At 37.0% G+C, this 21,800-nt stretch overlaps 1 protein-coding gene across 20 annotated transcripts in view; it reads right to left on the reverse strand.

Moving 5' to 3' along the window:
• Enpp2 (ectonucleotide pyrophosphatase/phosphodiesterase 2) overlaps nucleotides 1–21,800 on the reverse strand; it is a 116,984-nt gene that overhangs the window by 40,676 nt on the left and 54,508 nt on the right. For all 20 annotated transcript variants that reach the window (XM_046464680.1, XM_046464684.2, XM_046464679.1 and 17 more), the window contains exons 4-11: nucleotides 20,282–20,407; nucleotides 17,729–17,789; nucleotides 15,772–15,869; nucleotides 15,468–15,547; nucleotides 14,601–14,720; nucleotides 7,318–7,373; nucleotides 2,662–2,727; nucleotides 1,934–2,006 (exon numbers count right to left, since the gene is read on the reverse strand). In XM_046464680.1, the coding sequence (XP_046320636.1) occupies nucleotides 1,934–2,006; nucleotides 2,662–2,727; nucleotides 7,318–7,373; nucleotides 14,601–14,720; nucleotides 15,468–15,547; nucleotides 15,772–15,869; nucleotides 17,729–17,789; nucleotides 20,282–20,407 (680 nt within the window). The remainder of the gene's footprint in view (nucleotides 1–1,933; nucleotides 2,007–2,661; nucleotides 2,728–7,317; nucleotides 7,374–14,600; nucleotides 14,721–15,467; nucleotides 15,548–15,771; nucleotides 15,870–17,728; nucleotides 17,790–20,281; nucleotides 20,408–21,800) is intronic.

Consider the following 21,800-nt stretch of genomic DNA (forward strand, 5'->3'; position numbering starts at 1 on the left):
TTCCCTGGACTGAAAGAGCATTAAATGTTTCCATGAAGCTGGGCACGGTGGCGCACACCTGTAATCCCAGCAGCTCAGGAGGCTGAGACAGGAGGATCGCAAGTTCAAAGCCAGCCTCATCAAAAGCAAGGCACTAAGCAACTTAGTGACACCCTGTCCCTAAATAAAATACAAAATTGGGCTGGGGATATGGCTCAGTGGTCGAGTGCCCCTGAGTTCAATCCCCAGTACAAAAAAAAAAAGTTTCCACAGGAAGGTCGTGGTATGGGAGCCAGAAGTTCTGAGGATCTGTCTCCAGGTTCTCCACTTACCTGTGAAGCCACTTGAGCAGCCCAAAGTTCTTCCAATACCAGTCTCCTACTTTTAAAAGAGTAGCTATACCCAAATCTCTGTTCTACCTACCCTTGGGGTCTTTTAAGGGATAATATTCAAGCAAAGTTGAACTTTACATAGAGCACATGGAACTGCTTAGGTGTTTCGTAAGGGTTTTTTTTTTTAACATTTTAATAAAATGTGGTTCCTTTTATTCACTTTAGATTAATCTCAAAGAAACTCATCCTAAAGATAAAACAACCATTCTTTTTCTTTCCTTGCAAAATAAGATTTGTGTTTCATGTATGCAGATGTTTATCTTGTTTTATCAGTTGTGTTTCATAATCATGCAAAACTGATTAAACATCAAAGGAACAGAAAAAGAACACCAGATTTATATGACTTCTGTGATTTAAGACAAAGAATGGTTTCACATAGCAGTTAGTTTCTAATGTTTAAAGAAAAAAAAAAAATCACTGACCACTGAACTGATGGATAATTGAACATTCAAACATACTTATAACTTCTTGGTATTTACTGCCTTTATTTAGACAGGCTGCAATTTGTTCGAAACTACTTAAGCTAAGATACATCTATCTGTATCTCCAACTCAGCCTTATACTGAACCCAGTGAATTTAATTATAGGCAACAGTTGTCATAGGCTAGTAGAGAATTAGAGGCAGTTTCCTTCAAAGAGTTTTTAAAACAATTTTTCAGCTGGAATCAAATTTTACTATGTTCATGTAGACATATCACCCCTGTTAGGAAAGAAATGCTAAAGACATTTAAAATATGAAAAGGTTTAGATTTGCAGACTTCGTGTTTTAAAATGATCTTTGCTGAAATATTGGGAGGATTCCAGCCTGGATGAAAAAGGAACATAACAAAACAAAGCTATTCCTCTTCCCCATCTTCTGAATTTGAAGTTTTACTGGCTCCTACCTTACAAACAGACTGTCTTCTAAGATGACTGAGCACTTGATAAAGGGTACCTCACAGCTCTGCTGAACAGATTCATTGGGTAGCATGTTCCTCTCATTTAAGAATTAATTTAACCTTCGGGGGATGATGGATATGTACACACCCTTGAATGTGGTGATGGATTCACAGTATAAATACCAATTGTCAAAATGTACCAAATAAAAAGCATCCAACACTATAAACTACCAGGATGGCTATACTTGCTAAAGCTATCAGAGCTACTTAACTGACCTACCCTCTTTGAACAGCATACTCATTTTAAAGGTGTTAAAATTCAGTTGTAATGTTGCATACTGGAGGTTTCATCCCCATATGCCTTTCCACTCCTTTCCGATGGTGGCTGGTGCCAACCCTTCCCAATTCTTCACATGGTAACTGATACCTGCAAGCTTGCAATACACCCCATTCCCATTAGCATCAAGTTTAGGATATGTTTCAATATCAAAGGAATCTGAAATGTAGTTCCTGTAAGAGAAACAAGTATATTTAAGATTTTTTAAAATGTTTTAGTCTTGTAATTCTGAATAAACCTTGTAGATTACAAACGCTCCCAAAGACTGTACAAATCCTGAAATACGGTCAGTAGGTCAAGTAGCCCAGGGGCACAGACTCCCCTCAAGCAGATGATAAACTACTAACCTCAGGGCCAAAAGGGCCGTATTTGTGTCCAGAGAAATCAGGTTGTTCAGAGTAGAAGGCATAGACCGAAGGCCTACGAGAAGATTGGAAGGTTTATAATTTCCCCAAACCACACACAACAAAGAATATCAAATATCCCTACTCACTTTAAAAAATAAAAATCCTTCAAGTTTCGTTAATCTCTCAACCACTGTCAGTATTACCATGGAAAAACTTTTTTTTTTCCCCTAATGCTCCAACACCCGCCACCCCACTACACCACCCTCACTGTGGTAACTGCCTGGTACCACTTTCAGAAATTAAAAGTCACAAAGGAAACCCTGAGCATGTACTCAGAATCTCAAGATAATAGAGCCCAGTGGTAATTCACATGGGCCATGCAATCTGCAGCCAAAAAGATTTATTCCTCTGTTCAAGTGCAAAGTTGGTCTTAGTGCTTCTCGGTCTTTGAGAAGCTGATAGTTCATTTATCAAAGCCAGAAACTCCCTTCGGTTCTGCTGTAGTGGCCAGGATTAAGAGCTGTAGTAATCCATGTAATTAAATGGTCCCCAATCACCAAATCCTTCTTAGGGAAATAACGCTTAAGGCTAATAACCACAAAACTTTTAATAATACCAATCTTTGGCTGCACTTCTATTTCACAGTCCATCTAGTATTTCACCCAAGTCTAACCAAAGATGGAAATGTACTGAAGAAAGAAGAGAGAAGGGCAGAGGAAAGCAAATACCTCTCGTCATCTGGCAGGGTGAGCCACTGCAGGATGGTCAATATTCTCCGCTCATGGGGGATGGCCCTGTAGGGGATAACCAGCAAAACATGTTGGTAGGTGTCTTTCCACAGACTCAAGTCTGTGAGCCCTGGCTCTTGCACCCAGGCCAAATGCTCTCTATTTGCCACCATCTGTTTTCACTTCGTTGTAGTAAAAAGGCCCTCTTTGGAATTAGCATTTAAACTTCCATTTCCATTTGTAACATATTACATTGCTCAACCTCTTCCACAGAAGACTAGACTGGAAATTCTGATTCATGGTCACAATGAGGAACCTGTCTTGCTGATGAAAAACTCGGCTACAAGTAGAAAAGACCATGGCTTCAGAATCATTGTTGTTCAGTGGGTTTGGCATCAGCAGTGACCGAGGAGGGAACAGGACTTCCATGCGCACTTTGCCTCTTTCCAGCAGGATGACCTCTCCTGTCCTCTGTGCCACTTGACCTCTCTCAGCCTCAGTTAACTCATCAGTAAAACAAAGATAACAGCAAAGCACACCACACAGCTTGTTTCTATGAATGAAGTGATACGAGGCAACTAAAAGACACAGGGTCCCTGGTACACAGTTAAGTGCTAAAATCATTCTTTTATTAATGATCATAATTAGTCATCATTCTGCCTCTAAATAGTTACATAACTTTAAAAACATTATCTAACCTGAAACTTTAAATTCCTCCTTTATAAAATAATGGGTTAGGGAAGGTATTCTTGAAATTCTCTTCCATCTCTATAAAAATCTATCAGGAATAGGCACATATAATTATGAGACTGACAAAAAGGGTATAATCTTCATCCACAATGACTTTTGTGTTTAAGTCTCATTCCTCTTTTGAAATATAATTAACCTAAGCCTGGCACCAACTTTAAGAGCTCTTGGCTACCATGATAGCACTGCATCTTGAGCCGAGTTCCATTAGGATATTCATGTCTGAGCCATCCCTTCGCTTCTGGGGAAATTTGCTTACTTTCTTAACCTGGAGCACAAAATGCTTTTCACTCCCCTACCAAGACCAGGCATTAGAAGCATGTTCATGATGAATTCAGATGAAAACTAAAGTTTGATTGTGGTAAGGAAAATTTGTTATGGAACATTGGGTGAACCATTGAAACTTCACTCCTGGTAGACATGAGCAAGAAAGCTAGGAGAAAGACAACTCTTCAGAGCCATGGTGGAAGGCAGAGTTGGCAGAGGCTGTGGGCCAGCAGCCGCTCCCTGTCCCCACGATCACCACACTCCCCCACCGGCTCCACCCATCTCTCCTCTGGGTATTTGTCATTCTTCTGGCATCCTCTCTGTCTAGAGCTATCATATACACCAGAAAATCATGTTTATCATAAAATGAATCCTGCTTTAAATATATCACAGTGCTGTTCAATAAATGTGACCCTGTTTATTATATCTTATAATTGAATTAGAAATAGGCATAGCAAAGCCAGGTTAATCACTTAAGGAATTTAATTCTTCAGCTTTAGAAATCCTTTTTATCTGAACAAAATAATTATGATTACATATTTTGAATTCTTTCCTAACTTAAAAAGAAAAAAGCCAGTGTCATAGCTTTTTCATTTTTCCTGATTTCACTTTCTACCTAAAAGCTGCTTTATTTTATGTGATGGGTGTTAAGCCACAAATATGGACTCCGATGAACCCACTTCCAATGCTAATGGAAAAATACCAGCTTACTAGAAATTTTTTGTCAAGTTCAGAATGCTTACCCTATAACACCCTTGTTGGACAGGGTACTTGAACAACAATAGATTGAAAATTAAAAACACCAGCTCAGAAGCCAAAATGTGTGAGTTTAAATCCTGACTCCTACAAGTTAAGATGTCAGTGGGTTACCTAATCTTTGGGTGCCTCTGTAAAATGATAGTAGCAGTACCTACTCATAAGGGTATTGTAAAGACTAAAAGACAAGAAAAGTGCTTAAAATGATGTCTGGGGCATAGAAAGTGTTTAGAGAAATGTTAGCTTTTATCATTACATACTGGTTTTATAGGTCCACAGAGATGATACATTCATCTGTGAAATGTTTGTTAAAGGAATACTATGGCCCAGGTGTGTGTGTAAACATAATAAAGATATAGACACTCCCACAAAAATCCTATTATGGAGGTGTCATTGTCCTCTTCTTGGGGAAAATAAGCTAATAGTTATCAACTCTGTGTGTGTGTGTGTGTGTGTGTGTGTGTGTTAGGAGCATTCGATGAAAACTCTGGAGGTCTGAGTATCCACCCCAGGTATGACTTTGGGGATAACATTTAACGACTTTAGGCTTTACTTTGTATTCTAACCTCTTAAATGAGTTGGACAAAGTGGCTTCCTGTGAGTTTTAGATGATCACTTTGAAATAACCTCACAGACCAAAGAGACATGATCCTTAGCCATTAACTGTGTTTCAAATACAATGCAGAGGCAGCAAATAAATTAGACCAAGGGAAGCAAAAAACCAAGCCGAAAGCAAAACAGGGTACATATCCCTATCTTCACATCCCTGATAGATTCAGAATGTGTTGTGAAACCAAGTGCATGAGACATGATCAGACAAGGGAGAAAAATGAAAATGGAGCATTGGAGGACTAGAAGAAGTATTTAGGGGTAAAGGGAAACAAAATACCTCAGGGTATGTACAGACATTGTCTGGTCAATGTTGAAAGAGATAATGCAAATAAGTAAACAAATACTGCTTATTGGTTGTTCTCTCTATACTTTAAATATATTGATTCATTTTATCTTCACAATATGCTGTGATGAAAGTACTACAACACCCATTTAGAGATGAGAACATTGAAAAAAAAAAAAAAAAGATGAGAACATTGATTAGTTGAGAGATTAACACCATTTGTCCCAGGTCAGCAATCTCAGTAAGTAACAGAGCTGGGATTAGACCCAATCTACACACACATACATAATGGGAATTACTCCCTTTAAATATGAATTGACATAAAAGAATATGATGGAACTTCTACTGAGGATGATTTTGGAATGAAATGTTATCATTTAAAAAGCAAGAATATACATCTAGCCTGCAGTAGAACAACATATTAAAAAGATGGCCTCAAAGTCTAAACCTGTGATTTGAATCTGGTTTTAAATTTTAAATTTTGCAGAATGTACTTTGTGTAGATTTCCTTGACCTGTGTTTCCTTAAATAATTGGAAGTATGATCAGATTTTTTTAAGGTTATAAAAAACTTCAAAAATGAGGAGAAAAAAAGTAAATCCAAGTCACTTCCAGGATACAGAGATAAAAGAATTGTCTGAGAGGCAAAGCAAAACTACAGATGTCTTTCAAAGAAGCACACAACAGCCACCTTCTCATGAGTGGTTTCAAATGGGTGGAGAAAATTGTCATTCAAAACCAGAACACTGGGCCTTTTCAAGGAAGCTGTGTAACATTTCCAGGGGGGCAGGGTGGGACCAAGTATTAATTATGTTGTTGGCTCCCCCTCCATTCTGACAGGCCAAGGAGTTGAAGAGCAAAAGAAACCACTTCTATAAGCATCAGTGATAGTCAAGGGTTAAAAAAAATGTAATGTGTATGATTAAATTGGTAAATCAACATCCCACCTACATTCAGCAGTGTCTTTTCTAACATATCCATGCTTATTTCTCAACTCAGAAACCTCTTAAAAAAAAAAAAAACTTTTAGAGACACTCTGTCTTAGCTTTAAATCACCCAACTCAATTTCAATTTAGCCCTTCAAATCTGAAAAAGCTACTTTTATTCCTGACTTGGAGAATATATATGGTACCATTCTGGATTAATATGAACCTGTGATTGCTCTTAGCACACTACTATTATATAATAGTCAGATTTTTGTTGAAGTATAAGAGGCAAATACGAAAATAGCTTTAGGAGGTTAAAAAAAAAAAAAAAAAAGATGGAAAGAACATCTCAGTGGGAACAAAATCCCCATGAAAGTTGAAACAGATTTCTCTTTTTACTAAGAAGCCTTTGAAAATAATCAACATGTTGACAATTTTATTAGGTAAGTTTCATCTTAAGGCTTACAAACTTCAACTACTAATCCCGTCACCTCTGCAGGGATGAGAAGTACTTTCTTATTAGAGAAATCTTGGAGTTCAGTGGAAAAGTGGGGTGAAACAAAGGGTTCCCCTATCTCTTGTTTGGAATCCCCAATCTCTAGATCACTTCATCAACTCCCTAGCTGTCTGAGACCACACCAGAGTTTTAAAGTTGTGAACCAAAATAAATATAGCACGTTGAAATATGTTTATAGAAAATGATAGTGCAGACCACAGCAATAAATATTCTAAGAGAAATATACATTCCCTAGGTGGCAAGTTACCAAAAACCTCTAAAGACGGGGTAGAAAGAGCAAATGGATGGCTAGAAGAAGAGAAAATCTTCTCTCCTTCAATGATAGGGAAAAGGAGGAATACGGAAGAGAGGTTAGAGAAGGAGGAGAGAAGAGGAACAAAAAAAAGGACCTCAGGAAAAGATATTGAGGTATATTTCTAGGTATCAACAAATATGTAAAATTTTGACGTTTTTATATTTTATGGAAATAAAATCAAGACTAAATTAATGTTTCGTAAACTGAATCATAACTATAATTTTATAAACATTGACAAAATAAAGGTAACTTACACAGACCAAAAGAATGTTCCAGCTTTCACCCCTTGCTTGGTGGCTGTAATCCATAGCTAATGAGGAAAATATAAGAGGCTTATAATATGATCTGGGTTTTGGTTAAAGAAAAACACTTTTAAAATATATTAGATCTGATATCTTATACTCTACTCACACCCCACCATAAATTTCACATTATTTGCAACCATCTTTTTTTCACATCTGGAAGTCAGAACCATTATTTCCATAAATGTTATTCAATACATTCTCTGTGAAAACTCTCAAAAGCTCTGCTATGATGCTAGTGACATTTTTTTTAAACTTTTATTTCAACTCAAAAGTCTCTCTCTTCTGTACCTGTCTTTTTCAATAATTGTTTTTGAATATTTCTCTCATACATCTGAATTCTGCTCATCAAAGGACTCAGGAGTGAACCATATGTTTCCTTTACTATTGAAATCCTTACAGAGGAGAGCCCCAATTTGGCACCCAGATGTCAGAATCTTGGAACCTAGTTTGTCTTGTTTGACTTTAAAGTGGATGAAATAGAAGGGGAAGAAAGGCTAATTTTTAATTTGGATTTTTCTTATATCTTTTACCTAGCCTTTTAATAAACGGGGATTTAGGGAGAAGTTCCTAGGATACGTTAGATGAACTAAACCTTTCATTAAGGCTTTGAAAATATTTATAACTCGTGCTGTTGAGAGGCAAAAGATGGAATTCAGAACCCAGGCTCTGCAACCAGATAGCCAAGATTTTAAACCTAGCTTCTGTGACTACCAGACCACACCACATGGCCCTCCAGCAAGTCACTTGACCTCTCTGTGCCACAGTGGAGGTGATGTTTTCTTGCACACAGGATTACTCTCCACTTTAAAGAATTAATACATTCAAAGCCCTTCAACTGGTGTTTTAGCATTTGGTAAGCACTTGATCAATTTCAGTCTTTATTATTATGCAATAATGGAAATAAACGACATCCAGTTATTTCCAGGAACATTAAAAACAGCTTAGGATGGCGACTGTCCCAATGAACAGAAGTCCGTGAGGAAAGAAAAAAAAAACAAAAACCCTCACTGAGAGGAAAAGAGTGGAGGCAAATAAGGGAGAAAACTAGTTTGTTATGAGACTAAAGCAAAAATGATGTGGGAATTACAGCCAGTCCATTTTCTGGTTTCATGACATGCAGACTTTGAGAGGATCTTAGGATACCAATAAAAACCTCCCCCGCCCCACTGTGGAAATATGTAACTAGAAGGCGTAGAACCTTTAGGAGCTAGGAGTTTGGCCACAGTTTCAAAAGAGTATGAGATACTTGAAGAGCTCTATAAGAGCTGCAAACACATTGTTAGGGGCATCTAGAAATCCCTATCACAACTAGTGCAACTGGCAAGGGAGGCCTGGGGTGGGAGAGCATATGTAGCCCTCTAGATCCACAGAGCTCTGAGTAGCTAGTGGATTTCATCTGCAGGGGAGAGGTGGGGTCCTCAGCCCATTCCCATAGTTCCTGGTTGGCAGAGACCTCTGGTTCTTTGAGATGGGTACAGAGATCAGGGTCTGAGTGCCCACTCCTCCATTTGGTCCAGATCATCCTTCCACTTTCTGAACAAGCTCTAGCATGGCCCAACCAGGGTTCTAAATGTATCCTGGACTTTCAATCATTCTTGCCCCAACACCTCTACAAACAAGAAGATGACCTCTAAGTGCTGGTCACCCTGCAGCTGCCTCAAAATTGTGCTAAGTTCCCAGAAAGTCCAGTTTTTTATATTATAGGACCACTTTCATATACTTACATTAATTTCACTGACACAAGCTTAGTATATTTATAGCCAAACCACTTTCTAGAAAATCTAGTGCCTTGCTAATTCGAAAGAAATTATACCAGGCAATTTTTGACATATATGAAATATAAGATCCATCTAGGGTTTCCTAAAGGAAAAAAATATTTTTAATACAAATTTATCAAAGATGACTGAAGCTTTTCAAAATAATATTGTAGGATACATACAGATACTGGCAATATCTGGGCAACAGTAAGCCCTAGGAATAACTTAGCTCAGGTGCTCTCAGGACAAAAAGACCACCAGAGGGGTCTTTGCTGTGTTCAAAATATGCACATGCATGTGAAGATGGCAGAATAAGTGTGCTAAAATGATTGTGATGGCCCTCACCACATATCACTGAGAAGGAAGCCATCTGTCTTCACAAGCTACATTTCATAACACCACCTACCTCCTAGTACTCCCATCTAAGAATACTCCTGAATGAACTGTCAAGCCCACTAATGAATAATATTAGGGATTTTACAAGAAATTATTTATGCTAATAAAAAGTATTCTAATGGCAAAAATCAGAATCACTTATTCTCTACACTTTTTGTACTTTGCAAAAATTGTACTGACAACATTTATAATCAGGGTTCTAAAATGTGAATTATCAAGACTATATAAGGTCAAGAATTGTCTTTCTTCTGAGAATGGTGATGCGTAACTATAATCCCAATGACTCAGGAGGCTGAGGCAGGAAGAGTGCAAGTTCAAGGCCAGCCTAAGCTGCTTAGCAAGATCCTGTCTTAAAACAAAAATAAAAATGGCTGGGGATGTAGCTAAGTGGTAAAGCACTCCTGCGTTCAACCCCCAGTAGCCACCCCCTACCAAAATTGTCTTTTTTCTGAAAAAAAGAAATAGAAAAATTCTCCCTGCTTTTTGTTGATGTCACGTTGACAATATTTTCTAACAGAAAATTGAAAGCGTGGTCAGAAGAGGACAAAAGCCAACAAATAAGAGAGAATACTTGAAATTAAAAAGTATATTTTAAAACCTCAAATAAAAGAATCCCAGCCCTGATAAACATGATCTGTCAAGATTTAGCAATTGATGCAAGGCTGAAATCTAAAGGAAGTTCTTAAGTCATATCATAAGTCTCTGTTTAAGTTCCTCTGCAGGCCAAGTGTGAGTGTATACAGACACAAGCTGTATGAAAGTATACAGAAAAAAGTATAGGTCTGTAGTAGAACGTGGAAAAGAAACAAGAAAATTTTAACAAGGAAAATATATATTTTTTTCCATTTCAGGGCTCAGAAGTTAAATCTAGAAATTACCAAGGGAAAAAGGCATTAAAACGTTGGTCCAAAAGAAGAAAAGTGAAAACAACCCTCCAGGGCTATCAAAAAGAGAAGCTTCCTTATTAATTCAGAGAAATATTAGTCAAAATTTCTCTGAACTTGAATGCAAATATAAATTCCCTCAGAAGTTGTTTAAAAAAAACACACACACAGCTAAAAACATAATCTAAGAAGGCACTGGGTGCAGGTTTCCTGCCTTTAATCTCAATGCTTCTTTCAATGCTCATTTTTTATCTGTAGTATTTGTGCCCTAGATTCTATATTCTGAAAAGGGGACAAATGGGAATAATACCATATCTTCTTGCTATGTTATCAGGAATAAATAAAGCTTCCCCACTGGAACTGAGGATGTGGGCTAAATATAAAATTCAACACTTTTTCTAATTAAGTAAAGTATGCAGCTATGGGAGGAGAAGTTTTGAAAAAGATAAGAAGCAAAAAATAATTTTTAAAAGCATAGACTTCTATTGTGGTTTTTTAGCAATGCAAGGAAATTTTCCTTCGCATTCAAAATCACAGAGCTAGAGTAACTAGAATTCTGAGAGATCAAAGGAGTGGATAGGGCTCTGGCATCAGCAAAATAGATAAGATTATTGAGAATCAGAACAAACTAAGGATGTAAGGGTCAAGGGTGCAGCAGAATAGACTATGGACTAGTGTGCTGCTCAGAAGGAAGTGCAGAACAGGTCAATCCAAAATCCAGCAGTAGAGCTCCTCAATACACCGGGCTCTGGATGAGGTCTTCAAACTAGAAAGAAAATAAACCAGGCTCTATCCCCATGGAATCCACAGTCTAAAACGGATGTAGAATTAGCCAATTTCACAAGGAGGTGGTCAAATTTATGATAGGAAAAAATATATATAAAAGCCTCAAGGAGGATCAAGTCACTTGGCCAGGGCTGAAGGAACTCAGGGAAGGCTCCTAGGGACAGATACTACAACTGAAAGTTTTAAGTAAATTAAGAGGTCGCTAGACAAAGGAACCAATCCCAACAAAATTACCTTAAGGTGAGTAACTGAGCAAAGCTCATCCTAACTAAATACCTGCCTGGGCTGCAGCTCAGTGGTAGAGCACGCTTAGCAAACACAGGGCAACAACAGCCACAAAAAAAATAAAATTTAAAATATATATATATATATAAATATATATATATATATACATATACATATATATATATATATATATATATATATATATATATATATATATTAGACAGAAAAAAGGTATAGGTCTGTAGTAGAATGTGAAAAAGAAACAAGAAAATTTTAACAAGGTAACATGTTTCTGAGCAGAATGTAAATCTTCCTCTACCCAGATAACCTGGAAGAACTGAGCACCACTGCCTCCTTCCATCAACCAACCCCTCTGGCCTGGAAATGCGCACCTGTTCTTTCATTCTTCTCTTTGCTGTCTTTTTCTAGAATATGCAACCCTTCTTCATTGCCCCAACAATGCGGGGAAAAAGCAGTTTCTAAGCCAAGCAACTTAAAAAGTATTAAGAATACACCTGCTCCTCTTAAAACACCCAGAAAATCAAGACTTTGGAGGACTCAGATCATGAATCCTCCACATTTAGTTGCTCACATCTCCACATTAAGTCAGGCCCATGGAGTCCCCTTCATTCTCCACGAGGCTGAAGGTCCAGATTTGGACTGAGCTGGGAACTATCCCACCAAGTTATCTTTATTCAGAAATTACAGGAGAGAGAATTTTCAAAGAAACAAACACAATCAATGAGCTCTATTAAGTGAGAAATGTATGTTGATGCAGCAAGTGACAACTCCTAATTGTGCATTCTGAAGATTAGCAAGTTAAAAGCAGACCAGACTTTGCTAAAGTAGCTATAACAGAGGTTTTTGTTTTGGGTGTTTTTTTTTTAAGATGAAATTAAATCATACAAATTATTTTTGGAAGAAAAATAATGAAGAGATTCAAAATCTCAGATGGACACTATATAAATGCCTCATCTCATCTTCTGGGTTTTAAACAAGGATGTCACTCTTATTCAACATTTAATCTGGTCCCTTTATTATGAAGCCAACTATCTTGCATGGTTTCATCATTCAGTAATAGTAAATTTAATTTAATTACCATTTCTAAATTTTGATGAATATTTTCTATACTCCAATTATTTTTTCACTAGTAATTCTGTGAAAGGTACAAGCATCTGAGAGGTTTATATAAATGCTTGTGGAGGAATAGTTATTCTTTCTTATAGGACTCATAGTTTCATGTAGTCATATACTTAGGCTGAAATCTCTTATAGTTCCTGTCTATACACTCCACAATAGATCAAATTTCAAGACAACAATGTGTTGTTAAATTATAACTATGATGGTCCTTAGAATTCCTGTGTTGCCCATCTTGCACAAGATGGTAGATGGAAACACAGATTGGTTTCACTGTAGCTCTCAGTCAGTCTTAGACTGAGAGTTTGAGAGTTAGGGGGGAAATGAGCAGCTAGTGCTGAGAGAGAGACTACTCCTGGGGAGAGGTTAACGGCTTCCCCTGACCTGTGTCTGCACCAGTTAACTGGACTCTTCTGCTTCTGAGTCATCGCTAACTGCAAGGAAACCTAGTGTCAACACCAAGTGTAAGGTGATCCAATTAGATAAAATTACTATTTATATCCTTTGTTATCACTCAGACAAGTTGACTTCCATGATAAAATTATTACAAGAGACCAACTAGCAACAGGTAAACAGAGCTATAATTTCCATCATTCAATTTACTCATAAACTATTGCTCTGCCATAAACTGTGGAATCCATTCTGTCAATAGATATCATTAGATCACAATATGGGTCATCACAGACTTCTGGGAGTCCAACCCCAATAAAGAGCAAGATCAGAACTTCTATTATTTCCTGCAGATAGAGAAGAAGTCTTCCAATATTAATTTAAAGCACAAAAAGTCCACATTTGTTCTTACATAGTATATATCTATTTAACAACGTGATGTTTTGATCACAGATGACTTTTTTTCAAATGACTACCTCAAGAACACAATTTCTGTTTATGCTCCATATTCTGCCAGTGGATCACAGCAAGCTTTCCAGGTTCAGTCCTCAGGGCATTGTGGACACACAGGATGAGTGCAGACCCCATCCACCCCTCATGCCTTAATAGACTGCACGAAATCTCCCAGACTCTTCCCCGGCTTGTGTTCCAGGGAGCCACTACCCCAAATGGGAGTCGGCATGAGATGGAGCCATTCTCTCCACACCAAAAAACAAAATGCAAAACTTACTGGTTGACCTCCCCACCATCTATGATTAAATTTCTCTCGTCCTCGAAGATGGAAAGTGGCATCAAATACAAGATCATGTGTCCTTGACACATCTCTGTTTGTGTACAATGCCCAGGCTTAGGTGTTGATTCCAATCCTTTTGACCAGGTACACCAGAGCCCAGTTCTGCACATTCCACAACCATGGCTTTATGTTGCTGCTTTGCCTGTGTCTGAGCAAAGCAACTTGCCCATCATATGCACTGTCACAGGGAAAACATTAGGTCAAAGCACCAACAGCCCATTTCATTTTTTGCTCAGCCACTTAATCTAAACAAGGGAACTTCTTCCAACGTTTTAATTTGCTGTCTCAGTATAAGATAGGATTCCACTTATAATTTTTCACTTCCATGATTTAAAAAATAGATTAAATAAAAGAATGCATGAATTTACAATGGGCTTCAGTGAATTCCTTTTTTTCCCATCAACTTTCCCTGATTCTGTTTATTATGGAACTGGGTTTAAAATAACAGGGAAGTCATAACCATTCATTTTTCTTTCCCATTGTATCTCCAACTCTGGTAAATCATTAAGATCTGACTATTCAGTCCTTCTTCAAAATGCTTCTGAAATTCAATTCATGGCACCATTTCCATTATTATCCTATCGAAGACTTTTCATCATTCACACTTTTAGAATCATAACTTCACACATATACATACAAATGCACATACACATGTTATATAGAAATGAATGTATATTATACTCCAAATGTATATGCATATACACATATATAAATATATGATATATACATACATGTATATACATTATACATAATATCAAAAAACAAACATTGACAAGTATGAGGACATATCTTTTTCTCAGGTAACAAATTTAGGGATGAAATAATTCCATTTGCACACACCAAAAAACAAAATGCAAAACTTACTGGTTGACCTCCCCACCATCTATGATTAAATTTCTCTCGCCCTCGAAGATGGAAAGTGGCATCAAATACAGGATCATACATTGAATTGCCAACAATTCCATGAGATTCTGGATACAGACCCTTTGTATAAAAGCAAATGTATTGTTAAAACAATAATACAATAATCTACATATATGAGTTCTATTATGAGTTTTCTTATCACAGAAGGTTTTATAACAATATTTAATTTCCAAAATCATATAAGATACACATAGCCTTTACTGTGTGTCTGCCTGAACAAACATGCATCAAGGCTAATTATTAGCCATTTGAGAAACAACATGACTACAAGAATTTTAATATCTAGAGTTTTAACTATTAGAACTTGATATAATTTCTATTACTTTATTTGAAATTTACACATGTGCCTCCAAAGAATTTCAATTTCTAAATATTCTTTTCTATTTTTCTTAGTTCTATTTCCCCCCAAGTCAACAATAAAAAAAAGCAGTAATAATAAAATAATAAGTAAATTGTATATTAAAAAAAGAGAATTTGGAGTATCTGAAAATTAGAACATCTGAAATCAAGATTTTTATTTGCAAATCCAAAAAATAAATGACCAACTCTCAGGTATTTGAGGGAAATGTAATGCTTGTATTCAGACTGAACTGTGCCTGAAGAAAGACTTTAGTTTTAAAGTTGCAATGAAGCTCAGGCCTCTACCAAGTTGTAAAAGGCATTTGCTGTGAATTACTGAGGCCGATAAGATGAAAAACAGAGAGACTGTCTTTGAACACTAAGGAACATGTTTAAAAAATCTCCCCTTGAAGTCATTCCAGGATTAAATCAGACCTTTGAATACGTATCATTCGAGAAAACACTTACGGTGGCCAAAGTGTATAAGTTAGGAAAGGTTTTTGTTGGGTACACAGGCCTCATGTAGGGAGAATGTGTCCCACAGGACCCTAGAAAGAGAATTTCAGATATTAGGATAACAGAACCAACAGGAATCACTTCATGTAAAATTCACTTTACAGACAAGACACGTGGTGTTACTTTCATTTTCTTATTTCAGATAATAAAATACATTCAAAAACAATGCGTGCATAGACCTCAAACCCCATAGCAGAACTGGTACTGCAGAGATCCTGGCTTACAGATGAGACCAGGCAGTCAGGAAATCACTTACTTAGTTTTTCAATGTTAGGCATGACCTTGCTCCCTTTCTTCATGTAGGATGCCCGGAAGCCATCCACAGAGAAAATGATTAATGGAGGACGAACAAACCTTAAACAGAAATATGTTAAAGCTTAGAAAAATTATTGCCACCAGGCATTGTATCTACTCATTTTCAATAACTGGGACCCATAACTTCCATGAAGAATCTGTACAGAGGATATCTGGATGACTCTGAGCTTCCAGCCACATAACATTTGAGGTCACTAAAGTCCAGGGTCAAATGACCAGCCTCACAAGGACCCATGGAAAGGACTTCACACCCAATTTCCCTTGATGTACTTCCCCCACTGCTCCTTCTCCCTTATAAACAGGGTTATTAATAACATAAAAATACAATTACGTACTATACATTATGAATTAAAATGCAGTTATATTTGCCTCAGATAAGTAGTCTCCCATTTGCCATGTGGAAAACTCCTATTCATTCTTTAAAACCCAGCTCAAAGTTTCCTCTTTGATAATGTTAGTTGTTCACACTTCTGAATTCCTTTAAGATTATTCATTCCTACCTCTTTCATCATTCATATATACATGCTTGTACATGATATTGCAATGATCTGTTAATATATTTCTCTTCCTTGCTAGTTCCAAAGCACAGCTGAATCTTATTCATCTTCTTATTTTGTGGGCCCAAAGCAAATATTTATTAAATACATTAATGAACAAGTGTAAAACTCAACAGGAGAAGCAGTTGTACTATTATATCTAAGCGCTTATAAAAATTCCTTTAAGTTATAATTTCAAAAATAGTTTAAATTATGAAAACCTGTAAAAGGTATCTCAGTAAAGGACTAGACTATTCATCTACCTGGGCTGTATCTTATGAAATGGCTCTTTATCAGACTTGAGAATACTAAAATATGTGCAGAATTACTGCTAATAGTTTGAAACTAGTTAGCAAGCATAAGTTTATGTTTACTTGAAACCACGTCATAAAGAGGACATAGTTCAAATGAGTCACATAGAAAGCACTTAGAATAATGCTACATAAACAGGGTTCCCTGTTATCACTACTCTTATCAGGTGCTTCTACTCTTTCTTCAAAAATAAGCAAACACATTTTAAACAGTCCAGGAACTGTTGCCATGCACTCTACAAACCTAAAGAAGTTCAAACATCTCACTAAGGTTAAGAAGGAGGAAAAATTAAAAACATCTCACTTAAATTCTGTGTCCCAGGCTATGCCACCCCAAACAAAAATACCTTTAAAAACCAAATGCATTTTAGTGCTTTTGCTGGAAGCGTATTTTCTGCTAAGCATGTAGAAGGTGTGTGAAGCCTCCACAGTTTCCTGGAAGGTGCCGGAGGAAGGGCATACTTGAGCTGGGGGGGTCACCCAGGATGGCTGTGCCCCAGCAAGACTTCACTGCTGTGGTTCATCGAATCTCTGTATCATCCGCTAGGACAACTTCCAGGGTGATCATTTTAGAGGTTGTACATTTTCCCTCTTCCTGCCCCCAGGCAAAACCAGAACTCAAGGAGAGATTATGAAAAAAATGAAATATATATATATATATATATATGTGTGTGTGTGTGTATATATGTATGTATGTATATATGTATGTATGTATATGTATATATACATATATGTGTGTGTGTGTGTGCGTGTGTGTGAGTATGCCTGACATGTTTCCTTCTTCAGTGATAGTCAGGTGACAACATAGGGGATAGTCGGACTCCACGCAAGTGACAAGAAATCTGTTAAAACTTTAAGATAGCTTTTGACTGGTAGATTACTTGTAAGTACGCACCAGTTTGTAAGGAAGGATTTCAGTTTTACATTGTAACCATTTATTCTCTGTGACGTTTTACTAATAATACGTACAATTTTATGAGACTGACGTACTGCCTGCTGCGCTAAGAAGGCACATAGTACAATTTTATAATATTCATTAAAATACACTTACCCTGCAGGACACTCTGGGGCCTTTATTTCTTCACAGTCATCATCTACCCAATGTGATTCTCCTAAAAGGAAAAGCGTTGTCTGTTTATCGTGGAGACTAATTATGTGTGACACCCAGAGCCTTGAAGCACATAATCCCAGGATCTGTGTCCTGTTGGACACTTGCTAATGGAATACCATCTAAAGTGAAATTCTGAAATAAAGTGTAGTGTCTGGTTTGGCTTTTAAAGTACACCCATACATGGTGGGAAAGCTAAGATTTAATAACCTCAAGTGGTGTTTATTTGAGCCTTGAGAGTCTAAATGGTTTGTAGATTAAAAAAAACCAGTGGCGTCAGTGAACAAAATTTCAAGTTTGTATCCCTCCAGAAATAAACTGTTTGGTCATTAGATGGAACATTCTTTTCTCTACCACTGAAGATCTCAAAGCCATAAAAAGCATGACATATTTCCCTTAAGATGGGGAAAAAGGTTTAGAATATACAGGGGTGATAAATGGGAGATGACAATATGGAGATTATTTGCCAATGGATCTGTATATGGCCTTGATTTTTAGAAATGCAAACCAACTTCACTCCTATCTTGCACCAGGATCTGACAGCATAGACCTAAGTCTTTCCTGAGTTATCTCCATCAAAATAGAGAACAGAAAAGTGTTCATATTGAAAAACAAAAAACCGCTGTTGGTCCCCAGCGGTTTGTGTGGTTTGATCTTTAGAGGGGCAGTGTTGAAGTGGTATAACCTTTCAAATGTGGAATCTAGTGGAAAGTAATTAGGTCATGGGAGCACCATCCTCAGAAGAGATTACTGCAGGTCTCTTAGGACTGGGTTAGTTCCCAAAAGAATGGGTTATCATAAGAAGCCTGGCAGCAATCTTAAATCCCTCTATTACACATGTACCTCCCACTATAATATGATCTATTCTCCATGATGTGACATAGCTAGAAAGACCCCACCAGAGACTGCCCAATCTTGAACTTTCAACCTCCAAAATTGTGAGCTAAATAAACCTCTTCTCCATATAAAGTTTCCAGCCTCAAGTAGTTTGCTATAGTAACACACTCACACACCAAAGGGAGGGGTGGAGATTGTAAAAGCTTTTCTTTGGAGAAAATGAAATTAAAAAAAAAAAAAAAAGAATTTGCCTTAAATTGTTCTATGACAAACAAAAATTGCATGCCTTAAATTTTGCAATCACTAATATGGAAAAACTTCTCCTATTTAAAGAGCATTGGAAATCTCTGTTAGTCAATAAGAATCTAACTACTTACTGGGTAAGTACTATGCTCCTTAAAATGGGGAAGATTTACTAAACACATAGTAAGTCAGGGCATCCATATGGGCTTCATAAAAGTACTAAAAATAGAATATTAAACCAGAAAAAGCTGCTTTAATATTTAATAATTCAATGAGCAATGATACCTCAGAGTTTTTTTATCTTCATTTTTCTTCTAAAAGCCTTTGTGGCTGATGCACTTACTGCATAGGAAAATTTTTAAATTTCCCTTTTGAGGAAAGGGCTGTAAGTTCTTAGTTCTTTAAAAATCTTTAAAAATAAAAGCATAATTCTTAGGTTAGTAGAAATTCATAATAGAGTAATTGCTTGGGTATGAGAAATTTGCTACATTCACTAATATAATACAATTTTCTCACAACTATACACCTAACACATTTTAGAACTGAATTGCTCTTTCCCTAAAAACTTTTAACAGAAATTCTTTATAAATGTTCCGTATAGGACACAGGGGAAAGAGTTTTGTTTAGCAACTAAAGAGTGACTTAAAAGGTATAGATAAAGAATCTTGGGTCTTTCCATTAACATCTATAAGGGCTTGGCACAGTGCCTTAAACTTCTTAAAGACAGAAACTACATCTTTTATATTTTCTGTAGTCATTGATCTTGTTAATGATTATAATAAAAGCATAATATTCCACCACCAACCATAGGAAGAAAACACACATTCACATAAGGCTCAGGTGTGCAGCATTATCAGTCTTTATCAGCTAGTACCCCCATCCCTAGGCTGTGTCCCCTCCATATAAAAGCCACACCCTCCTGCCTCAAGTCTGCAACTCTGGGATTTAATTTTCACAACCATCAGTAGAGTAGGCCATGGTGATCTTTACCTGAGACATCACCCACCCCTGCCTCCCAACCTGCTGCCCTTGCTCTTTCACATGGTTTTTCTACAAAGCCTGCCCTTAACTTCAGGTACCAAATTCCTATCTCAGGTTCTGCTTTTAGGAAACCTGACCCAAAACTAAGACAGAAAAGTGAAAAGTCTCTTCATTATTGTGGTTCTAATTATGGAATTGGGCTTTATTTCCTTGCTACTTCAGATTAAGGAAATGCAGGATAGAAAAACTAAAAAATGCATGAGAAATTAAAAAGGACAACTCCACCCCACCCCCACTGACACTCCCATGTCCAAGGTGTTTTCTAAGTTATCCCCATCAAAAACAGAAAAGGGCTCATATTGGGGAAAAAAAAATACCCTAGGGTATCACCAATTTTCATTCTTCTAGATCTCGTGCTGATCCCAAGACATGTACCTTTGCAAACTACTTGGTAATTAGTACAGCAGTCTCCCCTGAGCAAGCAGTCCTCGGAGCAGTGACACGCATTTTCCTCATTCCGTACTTCTCCACATCTGTCCTTAGTACACTCCCAGCCTCGAGCTGAAATCATCACAATAAAACACTTTCACTGCTGCATACAAACCAAATGAAAGAGGCCACAATTGCTTATGGGTTTCCAACAAAAAAAGCTCAGATCCCACATCATTTAATCTGCTTGTGAAATCTGAGTCAGCCTCAGGCCTAGAGGTATTTGGAGGATTTACAGATTGGATGAATTTCTAATGTTTCAAGGCTGGGGACAAACTCAAAGTACAATTGACCTCCTTTGGAAAAAATGGTACCTGGAAAGGCAAGCAAAATCTCTCTCCCATTCCCCTATTGTCCTAAGGGACCCAATAAAATGCATGGTTTAAAAGATTGGTGATAGGGATATCTATCATTGTAGAGATGATCTCCATAGCTCTGCTCATTTATTTTCAGAAGTAGCTTTATTTAACTTTGATCAGCTTGATTTCAATGCAAATAATAAGGATGGACATGTAACATAGTGTTAGACTTGGACTAGCATGTGTGAGGCCTGAGTGTGATCCCCAGCACTGAAAAAAATATATTTTTTAAAATAAAAGCATCCAGTGCTGAAAGGTCTGGGAGCCTTTGATAGCAATATGAAATTTCAGAGTCCAATTTTATACTGTATGTTTAAATTTTGTAAATGCACATACACTTTGACCCAGAAATTCACTGCTAGGAATTCATCTTAAGGAAATAGAAAAAAGTATTTATGTACATGAGTGGTATTCATTGATACATTATTCTCAGTCGCAAAAGTTGAAGGAATATAAATGTTGATTCATTAATGACTTAGGTCTCAACACTTTGCAGAATGTAGACATTCAAAAGAATGATGTGGAGAAAGGTTTATGGATATGGATACTCCAACACACGTTTACATATGTATATATAAGTGCATATACACACATGCATTCATACCAAACACACGCAGAGACAGAGAGTAATCAGAGTTTGCAGTGAACCATCATGCTTATTGCTAGAGTGTGCTTGTATCAGCAATGAAGAATCTCAGAGATTTTCTCCCTTGACTTTTTTTTTTAAAGAAAGAGAAAATTTTTTAATATTTATTTTTTAGTTTTCAGTGGACACAACATCTTTATTTTATTTTCATGTGGTGCTGAGGATCGAACCCAACGCCCCGTGCATGCCAGCTGAGCGCACTACCCTTGAGCCACATCGCCTCTCTCCCTTGACTTTTTATTGTTATTTGATATTTGATCCTGCCACCATCAACATTGTGTTTGAACATAGGAGAATAAACCATTTTACAAAAGGGTATTATAGTTCATCTTTATTAAGCCTGAGAGAAAGGCATGAGCTACATTTAGAAAGAGCTAAGCTAGAGTCCAGGGGATCCTTTAAACTTTTCAAGAAACTCTAAGATCAAGACTTTAGAAAATTGACATAGCATGTCAGGGAC

The sequence above is a fragment of the Marmota monax genome, unplaced genomic scaffold (genome assembly GCF_021218885.2).
Source record: "Marmota monax isolate L192 unplaced genomic scaffold, Marmota_monax_Labrador192_F-V1.1 WCK01_AAM20220418_F8-fsc00003, whole genome shotgun sequence".
NCBI classification, from domain to species: domain Eukaryota; kingdom Metazoa; phylum Chordata; class Mammalia; order Rodentia; family Sciuridae; genus Marmota; species Marmota monax.